The sequence below is a fragment of the Neophocaena asiaeorientalis genome, unplaced genomic scaffold, assembly GCF_003031525.2.
Source record: "Neophocaena asiaeorientalis asiaeorientalis breed wild unplaced genomic scaffold, Neophocaena_asiaeorientalis_V1.1 scaffold449, whole genome shotgun sequence".
NCBI classification, from domain to species: Eukaryota; Metazoa; Chordata; class Mammalia; order Artiodactyla; family Phocoenidae; genus Neophocaena; species Neophocaena asiaeorientalis.
The window spans coordinates 446,682-468,923 of NW_020175027.1; the positions used below are offsets into that span (position 1 = coordinate 446,682).

Sequence of the window (22,242 nt, forward strand, 5' to 3'; positions counted from 1 at the left end):
GGCTTTTTTAATGGCTGAGTAGTAGTCCATTATATATATATGTATATACCACATTTTCTTTATCCATTCATCTGCTGATGGACACTTAGGTTGCTTCCATATCTTGGCAATGTTTTTTGCCCCCACCGCACCACAGTGTTCCCCCCTTGGTGTCCATACATTTGTTCTCTACATCTGTGTCTCAACTTCTGCCCTGCAAACTGGTTCATCTGTATTGGCAATTGTGAATAATGCTGCTATGAACATTGGGGTGCATGTATCTTTTCAAATTGGTGTTTTGGAGGTCTTTTTGCATATATATCCAGGAATGGAATTGCTGGGCCATATGGTAGTTCTATGTTTAGTTTTTTGAGAAACCTCCATACTGTTTTCCATAATGGCTGCACTAATTTACCTTCCCACCAACAGTGTAGGAGGGTTCCCTTTTCTTCACATCCTCCCCAACACTTGTTATTTGTGTTCTTTTTAGAAGACAGCTGTTCTGACAGGTATAAGATGATGTGTCATTGTTGTTTTGGTTTACATTTCTCTGATGATTAGTGACGTTGAGCATCTTTTCATGTGCCTGTTGGCCATTTGTATTTCCTCTTTGGAAAAAATGTCTGTTCAGTTCTGCCTCTTTTTTACTTGGGTTGTTTATTCTTTTTTTTTTTTTTTCTTTTTGCAGTACTCGGGCCTCTGACTGTTGTGGCTTCTCCCGCCGCGGAGCACAGGCCCCGGACGCGCAGTCCCAGCGGCCATGGCTCACGGGCCCAGCCGCTCCGCGGCATGTGGGATCCTCCCGGACCGGGGCACGAACCCGCGACACTAATTTACCTTCCCACCAACAGTGTAGGAGGGTTCCCTTTTCTTCACATCCTCCCCAACACTTGTTATTTGTGTTCTTTTTAGAAGACAGCTGTTCTGACAGGTATAAGATGATGTGTCATTGTTGTTTTGGTTTACATTTCTCTGATGATTAGTGACGTTGAGCATCTTTTCATGTGCCTGGTGGCCATTTGTATTTCCTCTTTGGAAAAAATGTCTGTTCAGTTCTGCCTCTTTTTTACTTGGGCTGTTTATTCTTTTTTTTTTTTTTCTTTTTGCGGTACTCGGGCCTCTCACTGTTGTGGCTTCTCCCGCCGCGGAGCACGGGCCCCGGACGCGCAGTCCCAGCGGCCATGGCTCACGGGCCCAGCCGCTCCGCGGCATGTGGGATCCTCCCGGACCGGGGCACGAACCCGCGTCTCCTGCATCGGCAGGCGGACTGTCAACCACTGTGCCACCAGGCAAGCCCGGGTTGTTTATTCTTTTGATGTTGAGTTGTATGAGCTGTTTATATGTGTTGGATATTAATCCCCTTATTGGTCATATCATTTGTAAATAATTCTCCCATGCAGTAGGTTATCTTTTCATTTTGTTTATGGTTTCTTTTGCTGTGCAAAAGCTTTTGAGTTTAATTAGGTCCCATTTGTTTATTTTTGCTTTTATTTTGTTTACTTTAGGAGATGGATCCAAAAAAATCTTGCTATGATTTATGTGAAAGAGTGTTCTATCTTTTCCTCTAGGAGTTTTATCATATCCTGCCTTACATTTAGGTTTTTAATCCATTTTGAGTTTATTTTTGAATATGGTGTTATAGAATGTTCCAATTTTATTCTGTAATTACATGTAACTCTCCAGTGTTCCTAGCACAACTTACTGAAGAGACTGTTTTTTCTCCATTGTATATTCTTGCCTCCTTTGTTGTATATTAACTGGCCATAAACGCATGGGTTTATTTCTGGGGTCTCTCTCTTGTTTCCATTGCTCTATGTGTCTGTTTTTGTGACAGTTCCATACTGTTTTGATGACTGTAGCTTTGTAGTATTGTCTGAAGTCAGAGAGCATGGTTCCTCCAGTTGTGTTCTTCTTTCTCAAGATTCTTTTGGCTATCCGGGGTCTTTTGTGTTTTTATAGAGATTTAAAAATTTTTTGTTCTAGTTCTGTGGAAAATGCCATTGTTGTTTTGATAGGGATTGCACTGAATTTATAGATTGCCTTGGGTAGTATGGTCATTTTAACAATATTGATTCTTCCAATCTAAGAACACAGTATGTTGTTCCACCTGTTTCTGTCATCTTCAATTTCTTTCATCAGTGTCTTATAGTTTTAGGAGTACAGGTCTTTTGCCTCCTTAGGTAGGTTTATTTCTACCTTTTATTCTTTTTGATGTGATGGTAAATGAGATTGTGTCCTTAATATCTCTTTCTGATACTTCGTTGTTATTGTATAGAAATGCAACAGATTTCTGTATATTAATTTTGTATCCTGCAACTTTACTGAATTCATTGATGAGCTCTAGTACTTTTCTGGTGGCATCTTAAGGATTTTCTATGTATGGTATTATGTCATCTGCAGTGACAGATTTACTTCTTCTTTTCCAATTTGGATTCCTTTTATTTGTTTTTCTTCTCTGGTTGCTGTGGATAGGACTTCCAAAACTGTGTTGAATAAAAGCGGTGAGAGTGGACCTCCTTGTCTTGTTCCTCATCCTAAAGGAAATGCTTTCAGCTTTTTACCATTGAGTATGATGTTAGCCTTGGATTTGTCATATATGGCCCTTATTATGTTGAGATATGTCCCTCTATGCCCACTTTCCGGAGAGTTTTTATCATAAATGGATGTTGAATTTTATCAAAAGCTTTTTCTGTATCTACTGAGATGATCATGTGGTTTTGTTCTTCAGTTTGTTAATGTGGTGTATCACATTGACTCATTTGTGGATATTTAAAAATCCTTACATCCCTGGAAAAAATCCCACTTGATCGTGGTGTGTGATCCTTTTAATGTATGGTTGGATTCAGATTGCTAGTATTTTGTTGAGGATTTTTGCATCTATGTTCATCAGTGATATTGGCCTGTAATTTTCTTTTGTGTGTGTGTGTGTGTGTGTGTGTGTGTGTGTGTGTGTGTGTGTGTGGTATCATTGCCTGGTTTTGGTATCAGAGTGATGGTGGCCTCATAGAATGAGTTTGGGAGTATTCCTTCCACTGCAGTTTTTTGGAATAGTTTCAGAAGAATAGGGGTTAACTCTTCTCGAAATGTTTGATAGAATTTGCCTGTGAAACCATCTGGTCCTGGACTTTTGTTTGTTGGGAGTTTTTAAATTACTGATTGAATTTCATTCCTGGTAATTACTCTGTTCATATTTTCTGTTTCTTCTTGGTTCACTCTTGGGAGATTGTACCTTTCTAAGAATTTGTCCATTTCTTCTAGGTTGTCCATTTTATTGGCATATAGTAGCTCTTAGTAGTCTCTTAATGATTCTTTGTATTTCCATGGTGTTGGTTGTAACTGCTTTTTCGTTTCTGATTTTATTGATCTGGGCTCTCTCCCTTTTATTCTTGATGAGTCTGGCTAAAGGTTTATCAATTTATAATAGTGTTAATTTCAGGTGTACGGCAGAGTGATTCAGTTAAACATATACATGTACCCATTCTTTTTCAAGTTCTTACTCAGCCATTAAAAAGAATGAAATACTGCCATTTGCAGCAACATGGATGGACCTAGAGATTGTCATACTGAGTGAAGTAAGTCAGACAGAGAAAGAGAACTATCGTATGATATCGCTTATATGTGGAATCTAAAAAAAAAGATACAAATGAACTTTTTTACAAAACAGAAACAGACTCACAGACTTAGATAACGAACTTATGGTTACCAGGAAGGAAGGGTGGTGGGAAGGGATAGATAGGAAGTTTGGGATTGACATGTACACACTGCTGTATTTAAAATGGATAACCAACAAGGACCTACTGTATAGAATAGGGAACTCTGCTCAATATTATGTAACAATCTAGATAGGAAAAGAATCTGAAATATATTGTGATACTCCCTTCTGGCTTGCTGAGTTTCTGCTGAACAAGTTCCCTTGTATGTTACTTGTTTTTTTTTTTACCTTGCTGTTTTTACTATTCTCTCTTTATCTTTACTTTTTGTCGTTTTGATGGCAATATCTTGGTGTGTTCCTCTTTGGGTTAATCCTGTATGGGACTCTTTGTGCTTCCTGGACTTGGGTGACTATTTCCTTTCCCAGGTTAGGGAAGTTTTTAGCTGTTATCTCTTCAAATATTTTCTCATGTTCTTTGTCTCTCTCTTCTCCTTCTGGGACCCGCATAATGCAAATATTAGCACACCTGATGTTGTCCCAGAGGTCTCTTATGTGTCCTCTTTTCATTCTTTTTTTTTTTTCTTTTTTTTGTTCAATGGCAATGATTTCCACTACTCAGTCTTACAGGTCACTGATTTGTTCTTCTGAATCATTTAGTCTACTATTGATTCCTTCCAGTGTATTTTAAATTTCAGTTATTGTATTCTTCATCTCTGTTTGGTCATTCTATATATTTTTTAACTCTTTGTTCAAAACTTCTAACTTCTTGTTCTGTGCCTCCATTCTCCTCCAAGTCTTTGATCATCTTTATCATCACAACTCTGAACTCTTTCTCAGGTAGATTTCCTCTCTCCACTTCACTTACTTCTTCTTCTGGGGTTTTATCTTCTTCCTTCGCCTGGAACATATTCCTCTGCTGCCTAATTTTGTCTAAGTTGCTATTTATATTTTTATGTCCTAATTTTGTCTAAGTTGCTATTTATATTTTTATGTATGTGGTAAGTTAGTTACGTTTCTTCACCTTGGAGAAGTGGCCCTCTGTAGTAGGTGTCCTATGCGTCCCAGCAGTGCACTCCCCTCTCGTCACCCAAGCTATATGCTTTAGAGGTATACCCTAAGAGGGCTACATGGGTCCTTCTGTTGTGGTGGACTAACTATGTGGGTGGTCTGGTAGGGCTCAGGTCTAGTTGGTTCCCAGGCCGCCTTGTGCAGATGCTGCTGGCTGCTGTTTAGTGGGGTCTGGTCATGACGTGGCTGGCTGTGGAATCTTGAGGCTGGTGCCGGCTCAGTGGTGGGTGGAATCAGGGTCCTGAAGGCTCTGGGGCTGTTGCCTACCCACTGGCAGATGAAGCCAGATCCTGGGGTTAGTGCTGGTCCACTGGCAGGCAGAACTGGTTTCCTGGAGTCTGGCTGCAGGCCCCAGGGAAATCAGAGCTTATTTTATCAATAGATCGTTGGGTGTGGAGGGGTGTCAGTTCCTGACACATTTGGGTATGGGGTCTGGGTGTCCCTGCTAGTGGGCCAGGCCAGGGCCCAGCTGGTACCAGGTACGGTATATGGCCTGATTTGTGGGATCATAGTGTTCATGGTTCCGGTGGATGAGGCTGGTCTAGTAGCTTGGTCTGGCTTCCTGGTAGGAGGGGCTGGTGCCTGTCCACTGGTGGGGGGATCTGGGTATTGGCCCTCTGGTGTGCTGGGCCATGTCTAGGGACAAGCCCAGAGGTGGCCGTGAGGTCTTTAGTTAGCCTATCTACTGATGGATGGGGCTGTGTCCCATTTTGTTGTTTGTCTGAGGTGTCCCAGCAGTGTTGCCCGCAGGCTGTTTGGTTGGTCCAGGTCTTGGAACTAATGAGCCAAGATGTCAGCCGTCAGCAATGTTCCCTAATATATCTGCCACCAGTGTCTATGTCCCCAGTGTGAGCCGCAGCTCCCCCCACCCCCCAAACAGGAGACTCTCCCAGACTAGCAGGTAGGTCTGGCCCAAGCTCCTATCAAATTAATTCTTTTGCCCTGAGTCCCAGTGTATGTGTGATTTTTATGTGCCCTTGAAGAGTGAGGTCTCTATTTTTCCCTGTCCTGTGGGGCTCCTGCAATTAAGCCCTGCTGGACTTCAAAGCCAAATGCTCTGGGAGTTCATCTTCCCAGTACCAGACCTCCTGGCTGGGGAGCCTAACGTGGGGCTCAGAACTCTCGCTCCTGAGGGAGAATCTCTGTAATATAATTATTCTCCAGTTTGTGGGTCACCCACCCAGGGAGGAGTATGGGATTTGATTGTATCAGGAGTCCACCCCTCCTGCTGGTCTTGCTGTGATTCCTTCTTTATGTCTCTAGCTGTAGAAGATCTTTTCTGGTAGGCTCCAATCTCTTTGTATCTATGGTTATTCTGCAGATAGTTATGAGAGGATGTGAGCTCAGGGTCTTTTTACTCTGCCAGCTTGGCTGCTGTCCTGCAAAATTTTGTGGGCTCACCTTTATGATCAGAAAGGCACTAGGTTGAATTCCCCCCATGATAACATGAAGTGGGAATATCATTCTCAAATATTAGATGAATTGGATGGAAAAGTATGGTTGACAGAGAAACACTAGTGTTCTCATTGTCTGCTATACTCCCAAGATAGACTGTAAACTCATGGTCAGGAGTATTTTTAAAAATTATTTTTACTTATGTAAGTAATGCATTATTAAATTGTCTGAGTTAAAAAATTAAAACAGTCTCCATAAGTCTGAAGACTCCCACTGATCAGCCTTTCCTACGAGGTAAACACTCAATTACTATTATCAGTTTGATATGCTATACATTGACCTAGAATATGTATAGTTATAAAAATGTATCATATTGTATATGTTGCTCTACAGCGTGGTTCTTTTATTCACCAGGTATCTTGTCAGTTTACCTGTAATAGCTTTTATAGATGTACCTCACTCCTTTTAACTGCTGCATAATAGTTCTTTAAATGGGTAATCATCTTTTTTTTGGATTGCTGCACATTTGTTTCCTATTTTTCATTATTATAAACAGTGCTGCCATGAACCACTTACTATATGCCTCACTGTGCATATTTGCAAGTGCTTCTATAGAGTGTATACCTAGAAATGGAATTTCTGGGTCAGGCTGTTCATTTTTTTTTTTTTTTGCGGTACGCGGGCCTCTCACTGCTGTGGGCTCTCCCGTTGCGGAGCACAGGCTCTGGACACGCAGGCTCAGCGGCCATGGCTCACGGGCCCAGCCGCTCCACGGCATGTGGGATCCTCCCGGACCGGGGCATGAACCCGTGTCCCCTGCATCGGTATGCGGACCCTCATCCACTGCGCCACCAGGGAAGCCTGGAACAGTTCTTCATTGATTCTTGACTTTTATAAATGTTAAATACTACAAGCCAGTTATTTTGTAGTATGTCTTCAATTTGGGTTTGTCTGATGTTTCCTCACGTTAGTTTTAGGTTATATGTCTTTGGTAGGAATAGCACACAAGTGAGGCTGGTTTCTTATTTTATCCTATCAGGTGATGCATGATTTTCATTAATCCCGTTACCAATGATGTTCAATTTAATCACTTGGTTAAGGTGTTGTCTGTCTGCCAGACTTTTATACTATAAAGCTTTCCTTTTTTTTTTGAGTAGAGGTACTTTGAGACTCTGTATATATCTTTCTATGCATCACACTTTTCATTCATTCATTCATTCATTCATTTATATTCACATGGGCTCATGGTTTTCTATTTTATTTGGTTAATTATAGTCTGTAATCAATAGTTATTTATTTATTTTTCTTTTTTCTTTGGCCACGCTGAATGACTTGTGGGATTTTAGCTCCCCGAGCAGGGATCAAACCTGAGTTCCCTTCAGTGGAAGCACAGAGTCCTAACCACTGGACCACCAGGGAATTCCCATGTAATCAATATTTATTTTGATGTTTATGTTGTCTCAGGTTTGGACAGTGGGAGCCCCTTCAAACTGGCTTCTGGATCCTTTTGACATATCTCTATCATTCTTTGAACATTTTCTTACTTTATCATGCAACATGTGTCAGGAGCATCTTGTATTTTCTGGCAACCAATCCTAGAATCAGCCATTTCTCCCAAATGCCCTGGTTAAATTGCTGGAGTATGGTATTTAGAAGCCATTATGTAGGTTCTAACTGTGGTAAGTATGTTCATTGCTATTGGGGTGTTACTGTTCCATGTCTTCTCAGTGGGCACACATATATATATGTGTGTGTGTGTGTATATATATATATATATATATATATATAAAATATATATGTACATATATACATATATGTGTGTGTGTTTATATAACATGTAATACATATTATAATGTACATATAATATGCATCTATATATTTTTTGTGTCTGTACATATTGAAAGCTGTGAGTTCACACTAATACCTCCAATTCCAGTTAAATATCCAACACTGTAGGATTCATTGTAGTTTTCTTCCTCTCCATATCTGTAACTTCCTTCTCCAGTAGTGAGAAATCTGTCTCCCATTCTTCTTAAAAGAGGAAACACTTGTGATGTTTGGTAGACCAATATTAATTCTTCCTCTCTCAACTTGGGGTCTACATGAGACAGTATTTATGCAACGTGAAAACATGCATAATAGAGTTTTGTTTGATAGTTTAATCTGCATTTGATAATTTAATCTTTGAAAATATTAAATAGAGTAGAATCTCTCATTTTACATTTGTAGATATTTATTCTATGTTATCACTGACAAGAGAAGCAAAATCTTAGTTTGATATCTCAGGAGATGATCCTACTGTCATACTGCAAATGAGGGAAATGAATTATATGGTATGTAATTGTCTTTATAAAAAACTTCCTGACTTTTTATCTTTAGTGGAAATAAAAACAACTGATTCCAAGTTGCAGCTATGAGGAAATCTCTGAGTTTATTTAAAGCATTTATTTAAAAATGTTTCTTTTTAGTTGGAAAACCTTTTGATAATTTTCTTACCTGCCAGCTACCATTTTATTTTCTAAAATTTATGGTTATCATTAGAATCAGGTATAAAATGTTATAATTCTTCATATTTACATGTTTTAAAATTAAGGAATCTTTAAGGGTGATATTTGATCATTAATGGTAATGTATTTCTTCTAATAATTATCAGTATCTTAAACGTGGTATCAGCTATTCTCTTTGGCCTGGGGTCACTTTTCCACCCACACAGTTCCCTTTTCATGTCTTTAAGTACTGCTGACTAGGCTGGGCTTCTCTAATCTCCAGTTTTGGAGATTGATTTTAGCTGTTAAATAGGAAGCTTAAACTCAACATGAACAAAACGGAACCCTTGTTTTTGTTTTTGTTTTCCTTTCAGTTTTATTGAGATATAAATGACATACAGCACTAAGTTTAAGGTGTACAGCATAATGATTTGACTTACATACATCATGAAATCATTACCACAATAAGTTTAGTGAACATCCATCATCACATATAGATTCAAAATAAAAAGAAAAAGTATTTTTTCCTTGTGATGAGAACTCTTAGGATTTACTTTCCTAACAATTTTCATACATACAGCAGTCTTAATTATATCAATCATGTTGTATATTACATCCCTAGTATTTACTTACTTTATAACTGGAAGTTTGTATCTTTTGACCACTTTTATTCAATTCTGCCTCCTTCCACCTCCACCTTGGGTAACCACAAAATCTGATCTCCTTTTCTGAGTTCGTTTTTGAAGTATAATTGACCTGCAACAGTATGTTAGTTTCACATAGTGAAACATAGTGTTTCAATATTTCTGTGTGTTACAAAATGATCACCACTATACTAGTTACTGTCACCAAACAAAGATATTACATTATTATTGCCTATATTCTCTACACTGTACACTTCATCCCCATGACTCATTTATTTTTGTAATTGGAATTTTGTACCTCTTAATCTCCCTCACCTATTTTGCTCATCCCCCACCCTCCTTCCCTCTGACAGTCTATTCTCTGTATCTATGACTCTGTTTCTGTTTTGTTATGTTTGTTCATTTGTTGTTTTTTTAGAATCCACACATAATAGAAATCATACATTATGTCTTTTTGTCTTTCTCTGTGACTTATTTCACTTTGCACAATACACTCTGGGTCCATCCATGTTGTTGCAAATGGCAGAATTTCATTCTTTTTTATGTCTGAGTAATATTCCATTGTATATATACATATATATGTATATATATATATATATATATATATACACACCACATCTTTAGTCATTCATCTGTTGATGGGCACTTGGGTTGCTTCCGTATCTTGGCTGTTATAAATAGTGCTGCTGTGAACATTGGTGTGTATGTATCCTTTCAAATTAGTGCTTTCATTTTTTCCAGATATATACCCAGGAGTGAGATTTCTGGATCACGTGGTAGTTCTGTTTCTAGTTTTTTGAGGAACCTCCATACTGTTTTCTATAGTGGCCTCACCAATTTACATTCCCACCAACAGTGCATGAGGTTTCCTTTTTCTTTCTTTTCTTCACATCCTTGCAAACACTTGTCATTTGTTCTCCTTTTTTTTCAAAAATTTCAATGTTTATTTACACATTGCATATCAAAAAGTTTGAAAAAAAAAAGTTTCAACAGGAAGTTAGCAAATTCTCATAGATCTGCCTGTTTCTAGCACTTGGGGGAGATGGGAGTCTTGTAGTTCTTAGAGACTGGAATCCTGATGGCAGAACTTCAAATGTTCTCATCACTTGCCAAGGAGGTGCCATACTTGATCTTCTTCATTACTTCCTTTATTCAGTGAAAATGACACCGATTCAACTAATGATCTAGCTTCCTCTTGAGAGCAGTGGAAAGGGCTATCACATACCTGCACGTTTGTCCAATTTATAGCCCCTCCATCACACTTCTCCATAAGCAAGTAGATTTAATAACTTTAAGAGCAAAAGCCTTGTTCTTGAATTCTCCATTAAAAGCAAACTGGTTGGGCTTCCCTGGTGGCGCAGTGGTTGAGAGTCCACCTGCCGATGCAGGGATTATATGAGTTCTTTGTATACTTTGATATTAACTCCTTATTGGATATATTGTTTGCAGATTTCTTCTCCCATTCAACCGGTGGCCTTTTCGTTTTGTTGGTAGTTTTCTTTGCTGTACTTTTTAGTTTGATGTAATCCCATTTGTTTATTTGCTTTTGTTTCCTTTGCTTGTTTGTTTTTTAAGTCAAACCTTACCTTCTCACATTTTCCCCTATTTCTATAAGTAGCAACATCCTTCTTTGAGTTTCTGAGGTCAAAAATTTTGCAGTTAGCTTTGACTTTTTTCTCACTCTCATACCCATAATTGGTCCATCATTAAATCTTTTATAGTATATTCAGAATCTGTCTAATGCTCTCTACCTGCTTCCTACTCAGGCATAGTGATTCAAGCTACCGTCATCTCTTGCCTAAATTCTTCTGGTAGCTTCCGAATTGTCTTCCTGCTTCCATGTTTGCCTTACCATCTATTCTCCACCTTGAAGCCAGACTGATATTTTAAAAACATACATTATATCATTTTACTTCTCTGCTCAAAACTTCCAGGAGCTTCTCTTTTTAACTCAGAAAAAAGCCCAATGGCCTCTGCATACCTTATATTTGATCTAAGATTTTTCTACTTCTTTGGCCTCATCTCCAACATTCTTTCCTTTTCTTCTTCTACTCTAGCCATACTACTGGCCTTCTTGCTGTTCTTTGAACATACTAAACATTTGCCTACCTCAGGGGCTTTGCAGTTATTATTCTCTCAGGCCGGAATGCTCTTTAATCTGATATTTTCTTGGCTTAAATCCTTCAGTTTTTTTCAGGTCTCTTGCTCAAATATCACCTTATCAGAAAAAGCTTTCCTGACTGCCCTAAGTAAAATTAACCTACCTCTCATGCTCCTTATCCCCCTTTCCTGTTTAATATTTTTCCATAGCACTTGTCACCATCTAACATATTTTTAATATAATTAACATTGTATTTTACATACAATCTATCTGAATAAATTATATATATTTAGTATAATGTATGTTGACTTATAGCCCCCACTAGACTGTAAAGTCCATGGAATCAGGGACTTTGATTTTTTATTATGTGTCCTCAGTGTTTGTAACAGTTCTTAAAATGTAATTGGTGTTCCATTAATATTCGTGGGATAAGTAAATAAATTTACCTTATTAGAGAAAGAATTTACTTTGTTCAGATTCTAATAGTACCAGTCAAGTTAAGACATTTCCTGATGCTTTCTTCTCTCTTTGCCTAGTTCCATCCCTGATGGAGACAGAAGCAATTTTGTGTGTGGAGATGGGAGTTGGATGGGTTAAAGAATGCAAGGGAGGAAATAGAGAAAAATGAAGACCATACCCTTCTCCTCCACTTTAAGTGTCCCAGCTTGAAACTACTACCAGTTGGCAGAGGGAAGAAGTTTTAACTTTAAATCAAGTTGGTGTTTTGATTAATAAACTGGACTAGACGTTATTATTACTGAGCTAGATTATTCTTGGCACTAAAAGTAACTTAAAAGAAGAGTGTCTAAGAAAATTATGGGACCTTACCTTACCCAAAATTTTCTTCAAAGGACAAGAGAAAAAAATGAATCTGCAGATTGGTTATAAAGGACCTAGTATAAAGGGAATGAACGAAGTTGTTATTTGTTTGGGTTTTTTTTTTGGTCTGCATTCTATGGAGTTCTGCTTAATCAACATAATGGTTACCCTTCTATTGTGCTCTTTATCACAATGGTTAGTAATCTGTTGTTTACGTGTCTGTCTCCCTTACTAGACTATGAGTATAAGAAGAGAGGGCCAGTGTTTTATTAAGCCTGTTTATCCAAGACCCACAATGGTGCCTGAAACATAGCAACCATTTAGTGTTTGTTGAATAACACCCTCCTCCCCCAGCCTCTCTTCTCACCTCAATTCAAGAGTTACCTGCATACCAAAATACATTGAGTATCAAAAATGCAATATTTGGTGATATAAGAGGCTGATTGCTTAGATATTTAGAGATTATACTGTATTCCAAGGGTTAGATCTGCTTACCACAATGAAAATTTAATATCACTCCATTTACTCTAAGGGAAAACACTTTACTTCTGCTGTATCACAGGGTTGCCTTTATTCTTCCTTTCTTGCTCAAGGTCTCAGCCACTTAATCTGTCTCCCCCAGCAGGGTATGAATGTGGCTTTTATGGAATCCAGTGTTTAGAATAAAAGCTGAAAATAATCCTCTTCTCTCCACATCTGGTATTGCTGTGATGCCTTTTAAAGGCAGAGCTTGAACCCTTATTATTTAAAAGTTTGAAAGTCAACATCTTCTGTATGCTTGTGGCAAATGCAAAAAAAATTGACGACTTTTTGAAAGACTGTGGAGAGAGCCTGTGTTTTAGTATAAAAACTACAGCATCATTGTCACTATGATCCAGAGGCGAAAAGTTATAAAACATTTCAGCACAAAGAGATGTCACATGAATTTAATAATTTTCATGTGGATAATCATTTTCCAAACAAACTGTAGCCGTGACTTAATCCCTCCTAGAAAGACAGGAGTGTATCTTCAAACAAACTGCCTAAGCTGTTTGTTCACAGTTTGCTTTTTGATTCAGCAAGATGGATTATGAGGGGTAACAACCAGAGCTGTGACAGCTTTGGCTAAATCCCACCTGGCGTTCAGGTCATTCGTTTCTCCTTTAAAAAGCTCTCCAAGTTCATAATTCTACAAAAGGCTCAATCAAAGTCATTGGAGGAGTGCCTTGGCTTAAGGGTTGTGGTAGTGGCGGGGTTGGGGGGTGGCGTTGGGGGAGGGGTTTAATATGCCAAGTAAAAGATCCATTGTTATTGAAAAATTCTTCATTTGTTTTATTTACATAGTGAAAGCAACCCAAGTATGAATCCAGTTTGAAAAATGCAGTACTTTGGCTGACTGAAGTGAAGTAAAAACATTGAAGTCCTATCCCACTGCTTTTAGTGAGTCTTTCCTGGTCAGTGACAGCCCAGTGACCCTTCTTGGGGCACAGTGCGGCTGCCATTTTCCTGACCTCTAGACGTTGTTTCTTCCATAGCACTCATCCATAATCATATTATATGTATAATACACATGTGAAACCTCCTCCATCATATTTATTAGCCCGTCTCCTTTCTACTATGGTTACTATCACCTTTATTCCCCTCACCCTGGCTAAAAGTGTCAGTAGGGAAGGAAAGAAAAATTTGGTAGTCTTTCATTGCATATAAGAGTTCCTGACAGAGGAGTTGCAACATACAGGACTAAATGGCTACTAAGTATTTCTTTTTTCAGTTGTAGGATGCCATGCTAGTTATCTCACAGTTCTTTAGTTCCTTGGTTAGAATAGGCAAGTTAGTGTTAATTGTTTATGGTCAGCAGCTGTCCACTTTGGGATATCAACATATTGGTCAATCTTCATTACTCATGAAGTGGGTAGCAGATAATTTGCCATTAATAATTAAAATGCTGACATTTAAGAATAAATTAGTTTAAAAATGGGAGCTAAATCAAAACCATCCGTATTTACAGTAAAATCAGTTTATCTTTACTTGCATTGAAGCGGCAAAAGAAAGCGTAGAGTTAGCATGAAGAATTGTTGACAATGTCTATGGGAGTACTACATTCCTGGGAGGACAAAATGTTAGGAAACACTGATCTTTGCTTCAAAGCCCTAGAAAGTAGAAGCAAGAGATGGCAAAATTAGATTGCCTTATACTGTTTCATTCCTTGTCATCATTCCTTGTCATCATTCCCTGTATGGACAGTAATTTTTTACCTGATGCTACCTTCCTAAAGTCATCTTTGAGACTTGGTTTCTAATGTATAACTACTTAGCATGCATTTGATCCCATATGCTAACAGGAAGGGAAAACTATAAATCCAATCTTGCTTTGAGATTGAACTATGGATTTCAATTACTATATCAAACCTTATACCTGAATTGTTGTTAAGTGCCAACATTATTTGCATCTAACTTCCTCTTCCTTTATCTGTATACCTATCATGGAAGTGCTAAGCAGGAGTACAGGGGCACAAGGGTTGTCAACCTATGGGAAAAGGAAGTAAATTTTAGAAATTTGGTGTTTGGTCCCTTGATCATTCAAGGGTGGCAGTCTGTTAAAATATTGATGTGCGCATATGGTGTCATCTCTTCAGATATCCTAGTAACAACCCATCTTTGAGACTCAGAGCTTGAAGTTTAAGAAAAGCATGAATTGAGAATATGGCATTATATTAGTCTTTTTCTCTCTTTTAGTCTTTGATAGGTGTTGAGGACAATAAACTTGAAGTTTTTTTTGTACTTTGATTTAACAGTTTATTGTATTGTTTTAATATTTTCTGTGGTTTCTGTGTTTTTCACGTTTTGCACCATTATTTCAGGTCTTCTGGACCTGAGATTCAAGTACAAGTTGTTGAAATTATTACATTTTTAACAATATATTGGAATCTGGGATAATCTTATTTATTTTATTATTTTATGTTCAGGTATTTGTTGATGTCAGTTAAAAATTATGGCCTTTATATACATTAATTTATCTGCAACATATATAAATATACATATTGAAAGCATATTTATTTCTAGTATATATAAACACATATTTTTTAGTTTGTACATATGTAACACTTATTTTCAGTGTATGTGTAATAGTCACAAATATTTTCCAGTGGCATTTTAAATGAAATTTTAATTTTTCATTGTTTTTTTTTTAAATTGATCAGTATAACTGATTAAGTAATCAGCTTTCATCTTTTTGTGTATGAAATGAATGTTTTCTGCTTTTACCTGGTAATATACTTTTAGGGTAGCTAAGGTTTGGGGATGTAGCAGGGAGTTCCCAGAATGAAAGTGTTAACTCCCTGAAGAAACAGAACTCTGAAGAAATGTAGTGACAATTGTTTGGCACTAGTAGCACAGGCAGGTTTTAACATGCAAATCCTGTTTTGTTGCTCTTGTTTTCCTGGTACCCAGAGAAAAACCAGATAATCATTGTCACTCCAACCACAACTGCTCAAAATGTGCTCTTATTCAATAAAGAAAATAAAGACACTTTTAAAATTTGTTTTTGAGGGTCTGAGTTCTGTAGAAATACTCAGGCTGAAATACTCGGGGAGGAAAACAAATATTTGTTAAGTGATGTGCCTATGTCTAACATTAAACTAAATGATACGCGATACAAAACAAAAATGCTAATATTTCTATAAACAAGGACCTACAGATAAGATAGATAAAGCACCTGTAGGAGTCAGTTAATAAACATGGCATTATTTTCTACAGGGTTAACATTGTGCAAAATTTTGGGTCATGGACTCCTTGAAAATCTGTTAATACAATAATACATAGTTACATAAAATTTGTAGGCAATTTTACAGAGGAAGGGGGTCTAAGAACCCCTAGAACAGAAAACAGGACAGTAATTTTAGGTTGTTCTTTCTTCATTATTTATTCAGAGAAATCCTAGATAGGGACATTACTACTCATATATTCTCTCACAGTACCATTTATCTCATCTTAGATGTTCATGGTTATAAATTAACATTTATTTGTGTGATTATTTGCTTAATGTCTGCATCCTTAACTTGACTGTAAGCTCCATGCTGGCAGAAATATCCTCAATCACTGTTTCACTCCCTGTGATGAGCACAGTTCCTGGTACATAGTAATCACACAAATATTGGTTGAAAGAATCAACAGCTGATTGTGGATCTGACATTAAATATACAAGTTAGAGAAGACAGCTAGAGTTACCTGTGCTGGAATTGTCAGGATGAGTTTGATGGAGGAGGCAGCACCAGTTCAACCCACATTTATTGAGCACTTATCATGGGTAGGGCCTTGGGCTCTGCATGGGATGGGGGAGATATCTAGAGCTTGTTTTTGGAAGGTGGGAAGTTTTGATGGTCACAGAGGCAGGGAAGAGGCGTCTTGGGTGAGGGGAAATAGCAGGCTTAAAGAGTGGTGTGGAATAAGCACAGTGGATGAGAAAACTAGCATTGCTGGTGGATGTTGGGTAATTGTAGAAAACATGGTGTGACAAGTTATGAACTGTTTTGACCAAGATGTTGCCTTAGGTTGCCTTGGGTCTCTGTAAGCAGACCTTGTGATGAGGATTCATGTGCAAGTGATTTCTTAGAGAAGTACTCCCAGGAGAAATGAGTAAGGGCGTGAAGGGAAGGGGAAGAAGCCAAATAAGTGTGTGTGTGTTTTTAGGCAAAGTCCCAGTTTCAGCCTGATCCTGCCAGGGAGTTCTGAAGTGTAAATTACACCTCAGAATATGTCCAAATCCAGGCAAGGGAGCTAGGCTGTCACACTCCCACATTATTTGGGCATCAACTGCTGGTTACCCCAGGGGATGTAAACTCCCGGGCCCTTCCTGTTTTCTTTGCAGGAGCAGGGACAAAGTAGCTCTAGTAGCTCCAGGACAGTCATTGGAAGAGAGTAGTATGTGCTGGTAATTATTAAAAGCACGTCACCCCAAAGCCAAGGAATGGACACACAGAAAGGTCAGTAGGATGGTAAAGCCTCTGGGGAGAGCACCTGCAGTGACTGCTACAGGAGTTCTAGCTTGACTTAGTAAGCAATAGAGATTCATCACAGTGGTTTCCAAATCTGGCTACACGTTAGAAACACCAGGGGAACTTTTTTTTTTCTTTGCGGTACGTGGGCCTCTTACTGCTGTGGCCTCTCCCGTTGCGGAGTACAGGCTCCGGACGCGCAGGCTCAGCAGCCATGGCTCACGGGCCTAGCCGCTCCGCGGCATGTGGGATCTTCCCGGACCAGGGCACGAACCCGTGTCCCCTGCATCGGCAGGTGGACTCTCAACCACTGCGCCACCAGGGAAGCCCAGAGGAACTTTCAAAGAAAAATTCATGACTTGCTCTGACTGAGATGAATTAAATCAGAACCTCTTCAGGTAGAACTTTGGCATCAGTGCTTTTTAAAAAAGCTCCTCCCTTGGAATCAAAGGATTGACTGGATTACAGGCTCCAAAGCAAGGATGTGGCAGGATGTAAGTATAAATAGTATTTTTAGGGAGATAAAGAGGCAGAATTTTATAGGCTGTGTTCAAGGGAGAAAAAACTGGAGGAGGTAGAGTTTTAACAAAAGGTGATGACATGGACTGCGATGGTGGCAGAGAAAATGGAGATTAAAGGAACAAACTTGAGAGAAATTTTAAGGAAAAATCCAGGAGATTTAATAACTGATTGAATGTAAGAGATGGAGGAGTCAAAGATGGCTTGAAGATTTCCAGGCTGGGAGTCTGGCAATGAAACTTTGAGGCTTCAGGATCATTCACATTGATAGCAATTAATTTCCAATCTGTTTCATCCTGATCAATAAGAGCCAGAATTCCAGGGATCTTCACATGAACAACATCTCCACGAGAAAGAACCTTTGAGCGTATCTCACAAATATGAATAGGATTATTATCTCCACAGCAGTCTGTGCTCTTATCTTTTCGATGGGGATCTTCCCAAGTCTGAGGGAGGGCACCATCATTCCATATATAACCCTTGTGAGGAAAGATATTTGCCACATAGGGAAGCTTGCCATCCTTTACATCTTGTTTAATGGGATTCAATGATGGACTCTCAACCACTGCGCCACCAGGGAAGCCCAGAGGAACTTTCAAAGAAAAATTCATGACTTGCTCTGACTGAGATGAATTAAATCAGAACCTCTTCAGGTAGAACTTTGGCATCAGTGCTTTTTAAAAAAGCTCCTCCCTTGGAATCAAAGGATTGACTGGATTACAGGCTCCAAAGCAAGGATGTGGCAGGATGTAAGTATAAATAGTATTTTTAGGGAGATAAAGAGGCAGAATTTTATAGGCTGTGTTCAAGGGAGAAAAAACTGGAGGAGGTAGAGTTTTAACAAAAGGTGATGACATGGACTGCGATGGTGGCAGAGAAAATGGAGATTAAAGGAACAAACTTGAGAGAAATTTTAAGGAAAAATCCAGGAGATTTAATAACTGATTGAATGTAAGAGATGGAGGAGTCAAAGATGGCTTGAAGATTTCCAGGCTGGGAGTCTGGCTTTGAAGCAATGTTCTTTGAAGTACTATGATGCTCAGACTGTGTGGAAAATTATATTAGCATAACCCTTTGACATTTTCTGGAGAAGGGAAGGTGCTTATTATTAATAAGGAAGCTTGTCTTCCTTATTATTCTTTGGTCACAACTTAGACATTCTACTAACTCTTTTAGGCTAAAAGTGATTGTTTAGATCATATGATCCATAATATAATGAAAGTAAAAAAATCTTATGTGGCCTGAGGAATTTGTTCCCATGGAACTTGGAGCTTGGGTGTTCAGAAATGGTGTTCATAATTCTGTCATATTCTGCTAGTGTCAATATTCCAGTTGACAGGATTGGCACTGGTTACTTCTGCTATTAATACTGCTAAATATACAAGTTTATAGCCATCTATCTTTTCTTATATCTTAGTCATAAATTGTAACCCTTGATATAACATATAATTAGATATATCTTTAGCATTTTATGCTTTTTATAATGTGATAAGGTCTTTCTTATGTTTGTGGAGTAATAGAAACAACTTTTCTCTCTTGATACAATAATTATGTAAGCAATTGAAGTTTACATATTTTGCCTTAATTGTATAATATTTCTTTATATATACAAAGCAAAATATGGTTATATAACTACTAGTGCCACTCATTTTGTATAATACTTTCTCAACATATCACATGAAGAATCCAGTAAAGACAGTAAAAAAAAAAGGGACTATTATCCCCACTTTATAGATGTTAAAGTTAAGGCCAATAGGAGTAAAGTGACTTGCCCATGGTTGCTTAGTACATAAAGTGGTGGGAAAGAAGCATGAAATCAGGCCTTTTGTTCTCGATTCAAATGTCTTTCCCTTATGCATTGCTGTCTTATTCTAAAGCATTAGAAAGTGATTCTTCTGAGTTCTGCTTTTCCTAGGTTGTGATCATTCATATTTGGATATCTCACTTACTACATATGAGCTGTGGCTTTTAATTTCGGGAAGCAACAGTGGCAACAACAGTATCAATTTTTTTTTTTTTTTTTTTTTTTCGGTACACGGGACTCTCACTGTTGTGGCCTCTCCCATTTCAGAGCACAGGCTCCGGATGCGCAGGCTCAGCGGCCATGGCTCACGGGCCTAGCTGCTCCGCGGCATGTGGGATCTTCCCGGACCGGGGCACGAACCCGTGTCCCCTGCATCAGCAGGTGGACTCTCAACCACTGCACCACCGGGGAAGCCCACAACAGTATCAATTTGATATTATCTGTTAAATGACAGACATTGTGCTTGGAATTCTACAAACCTTTTCTCTAACCCTCGTAATAACATTATGTAGTAGGTAAGTAATAACCTCATTTTGCAAATAAGAAAACTGAGACTTAGAATGACGTTTTTCTATAATAAAAACGGTTATATCATATTTTAGATTCCACATATAAGTGGTATCATATGATATTTGTCTTTCTCTGTTTCACTTACTTTACTTTGTATGATAATCTCTGGGTCCTACCATGTTGCTGCAGATGGCATTATTTCATTCTTATTTTGTGGCTGAGTAGTATTCCATTTTATATATATATATATATATATATACACACACACACACACACCTTCTTTATCCATTCATCTGTTGATGGACACTTAGGTTGCTTCCACGTCTTGGCTATTGTAAATAGTGCTGCTATGAATATTGGGGTGCATGTATCTTTTCAAATTAGAGTTTTCTCTGTATATATGCCCAAGAGTGGAATTGTTGGATCATATGGTAACTCTGTTTTAATTTACAAAACAGAAACAGACTCACAGACATAGAAAATAAGCTTATGGTTACCAAAGGGGAAAGGGAGAGAGGCATAAATTAGGAGTTTGGGATTAGCAGATACAAACTATTGTATATAAAGTAGATAAACAATAAGGTCCTACAGTATAGCCTAATGAACTATATTCAATAGCTTGTAATAACTGTAATGGGAAAGAATATGAAAAAGAATATGTATATGTATAACTGAATCAGTTTGCTGTACACTAGAAACTAACACAACATTGTAAATTAACTATACTTCAATTTAAAAATATGATGAAACAAACAAAAATAACAGCTGTACTTACTAGGCATTACAGTTCATAGGAAAGAAGAAAAGAAAAAATGTATTATAATTTTAAAGTTTGTACTACAGACAAATATTTATTGAAACCATACTCTTTAAGTAATTTTCTTATATTCATTCTTAATGTTTTACTTAGAAAGATTTCTATTTGATTAGTTTATACTCATAGGGTTTTAAGATTCATTTCTTCATATCTCCCCTAAGTTTCCTATTAGTTTTTAAAGTCTGAATATTTTTAGATAATGAAGTAATGTTTGTTGCTAGTTGTAGCGGACATCTGTGGCTAAAGGTTATGTCTGTTTAACATATGTATTGTCCTAGCTTTTATTCTTACGGTTCCTTCTGGGAACTTCCTCTCTAGCATGCTTTACTCCTGCTACTGGGATATAAGCAGATCTAGTTTGGCCTATCAGATTATTTCATTCACTAAGCATTAGTGATCAATTCTTTTAGGGATGGGCAAGTATGACTGTGTAATAAAGAATTTGGCCTCAGCTCAAAGACACATCTGGCCTTTGTCTCCTGTTTCTAGGAGGCAACCTCTAAACCCTTGTAATTTCCTGCGAGGAGTGTCTCTATTAGTCATGGTGGGTTCCTTAGACCACGTGATGTCAGACTGACTTCTGGGAAGTATGTGGGCTGGAGATTGAGCTAAACCATGCAGGTAATATTCAATCAATCATGCCTACATATTAAACCCCCATAAAAACTCTGGCCGTGGAAGTTTGGGTGAGCCTCCTTAGCTGGGAGTACTCTTAGAGTATTGTCATATATGGGTGCTGGAAGAGTAATGCATCTCTGAGGATGGTGAAAGCTTTGCATCTGGAACCCTTCCAGATTTTGCCCTATGCATGTTTTCCTTTGGTTGATTCTAACTTGTATCCTTTTGCTATAATAAAACTGTAATGATAAGTCTAATGTTTTCCCGAGTCCTATGAGTTGTTCTAGTGAACCATCAAACCTGTGGGTGGTCATGAGAACTCCCCTGAATTTTTAGCTAGCTGGTCTGAAGTAAGGGTGTCCTTTTGGGAACACTGAACTTGTGCCTGGTGTCTGAAATGAGAGCAGTCTTGAGACTGTTGCCTCTGATTTTTCACGTGGTGTCAGAAGTCTTGGGCATACTTGGCAGTCTGGAGGACTGTGCCCTTAACTTGAGTCTGACCAACTTTGGGTGATGGTCAAGCAGAGCATTGCATAGGATTGATATATAGACAGATAGGGAAGTTCTGTTTCTGGAAATGTTAAGCTAGGGATGTTAAGGAAAGATGTAGTTGTCTTGCTGGTAGTCATGTTGTCTACCATGTGGTGATAGCCTGCATGCAGAATGTAGCTAGGTAGAGTAAAAGAATCATGAAATGGAGAAAGAACGCTCTGATAATGTTGTTTGAGCCCACTGATTTCACTGTGCCAGACACCATATGTATCTATGACTTCCTGGTTCAGTAAATCATTAAATTTCCTTTTCGATTAAACTAGTTTGAACTGGCCTTCACCACTGCAGTCTAAGAGTTTGCCAAAC

At 38.3% G+C, this 22,242-nt stretch overlaps 1 protein-coding gene across 1 annotated transcript in view; it reads right to left on the bottom strand.

Annotated features, from left to right (window-relative positions):
• Nucleotides 1–10,267: 10,267 nt before the first annotated feature.
• Nucleotides 10,268–22,242, bottom strand: part of LOC112411720 (inorganic pyrophosphatase 2, mitochondrial-like) — a 183,453-nt gene continuing 171,478 nt past the window's right edge. The window contains 3 exon segments of the mRNA XM_024763010.1: nt 10,268–10,499; nt 10,502–10,587; nt 17,801–18,200. Coding sequence (XP_024618778.1) covers nt 10,327–10,499; nt 10,502–10,587; nt 17,801–18,200 — 659 coding nt within the window. The 3' untranslated portion in view covers nt 10,268–10,326.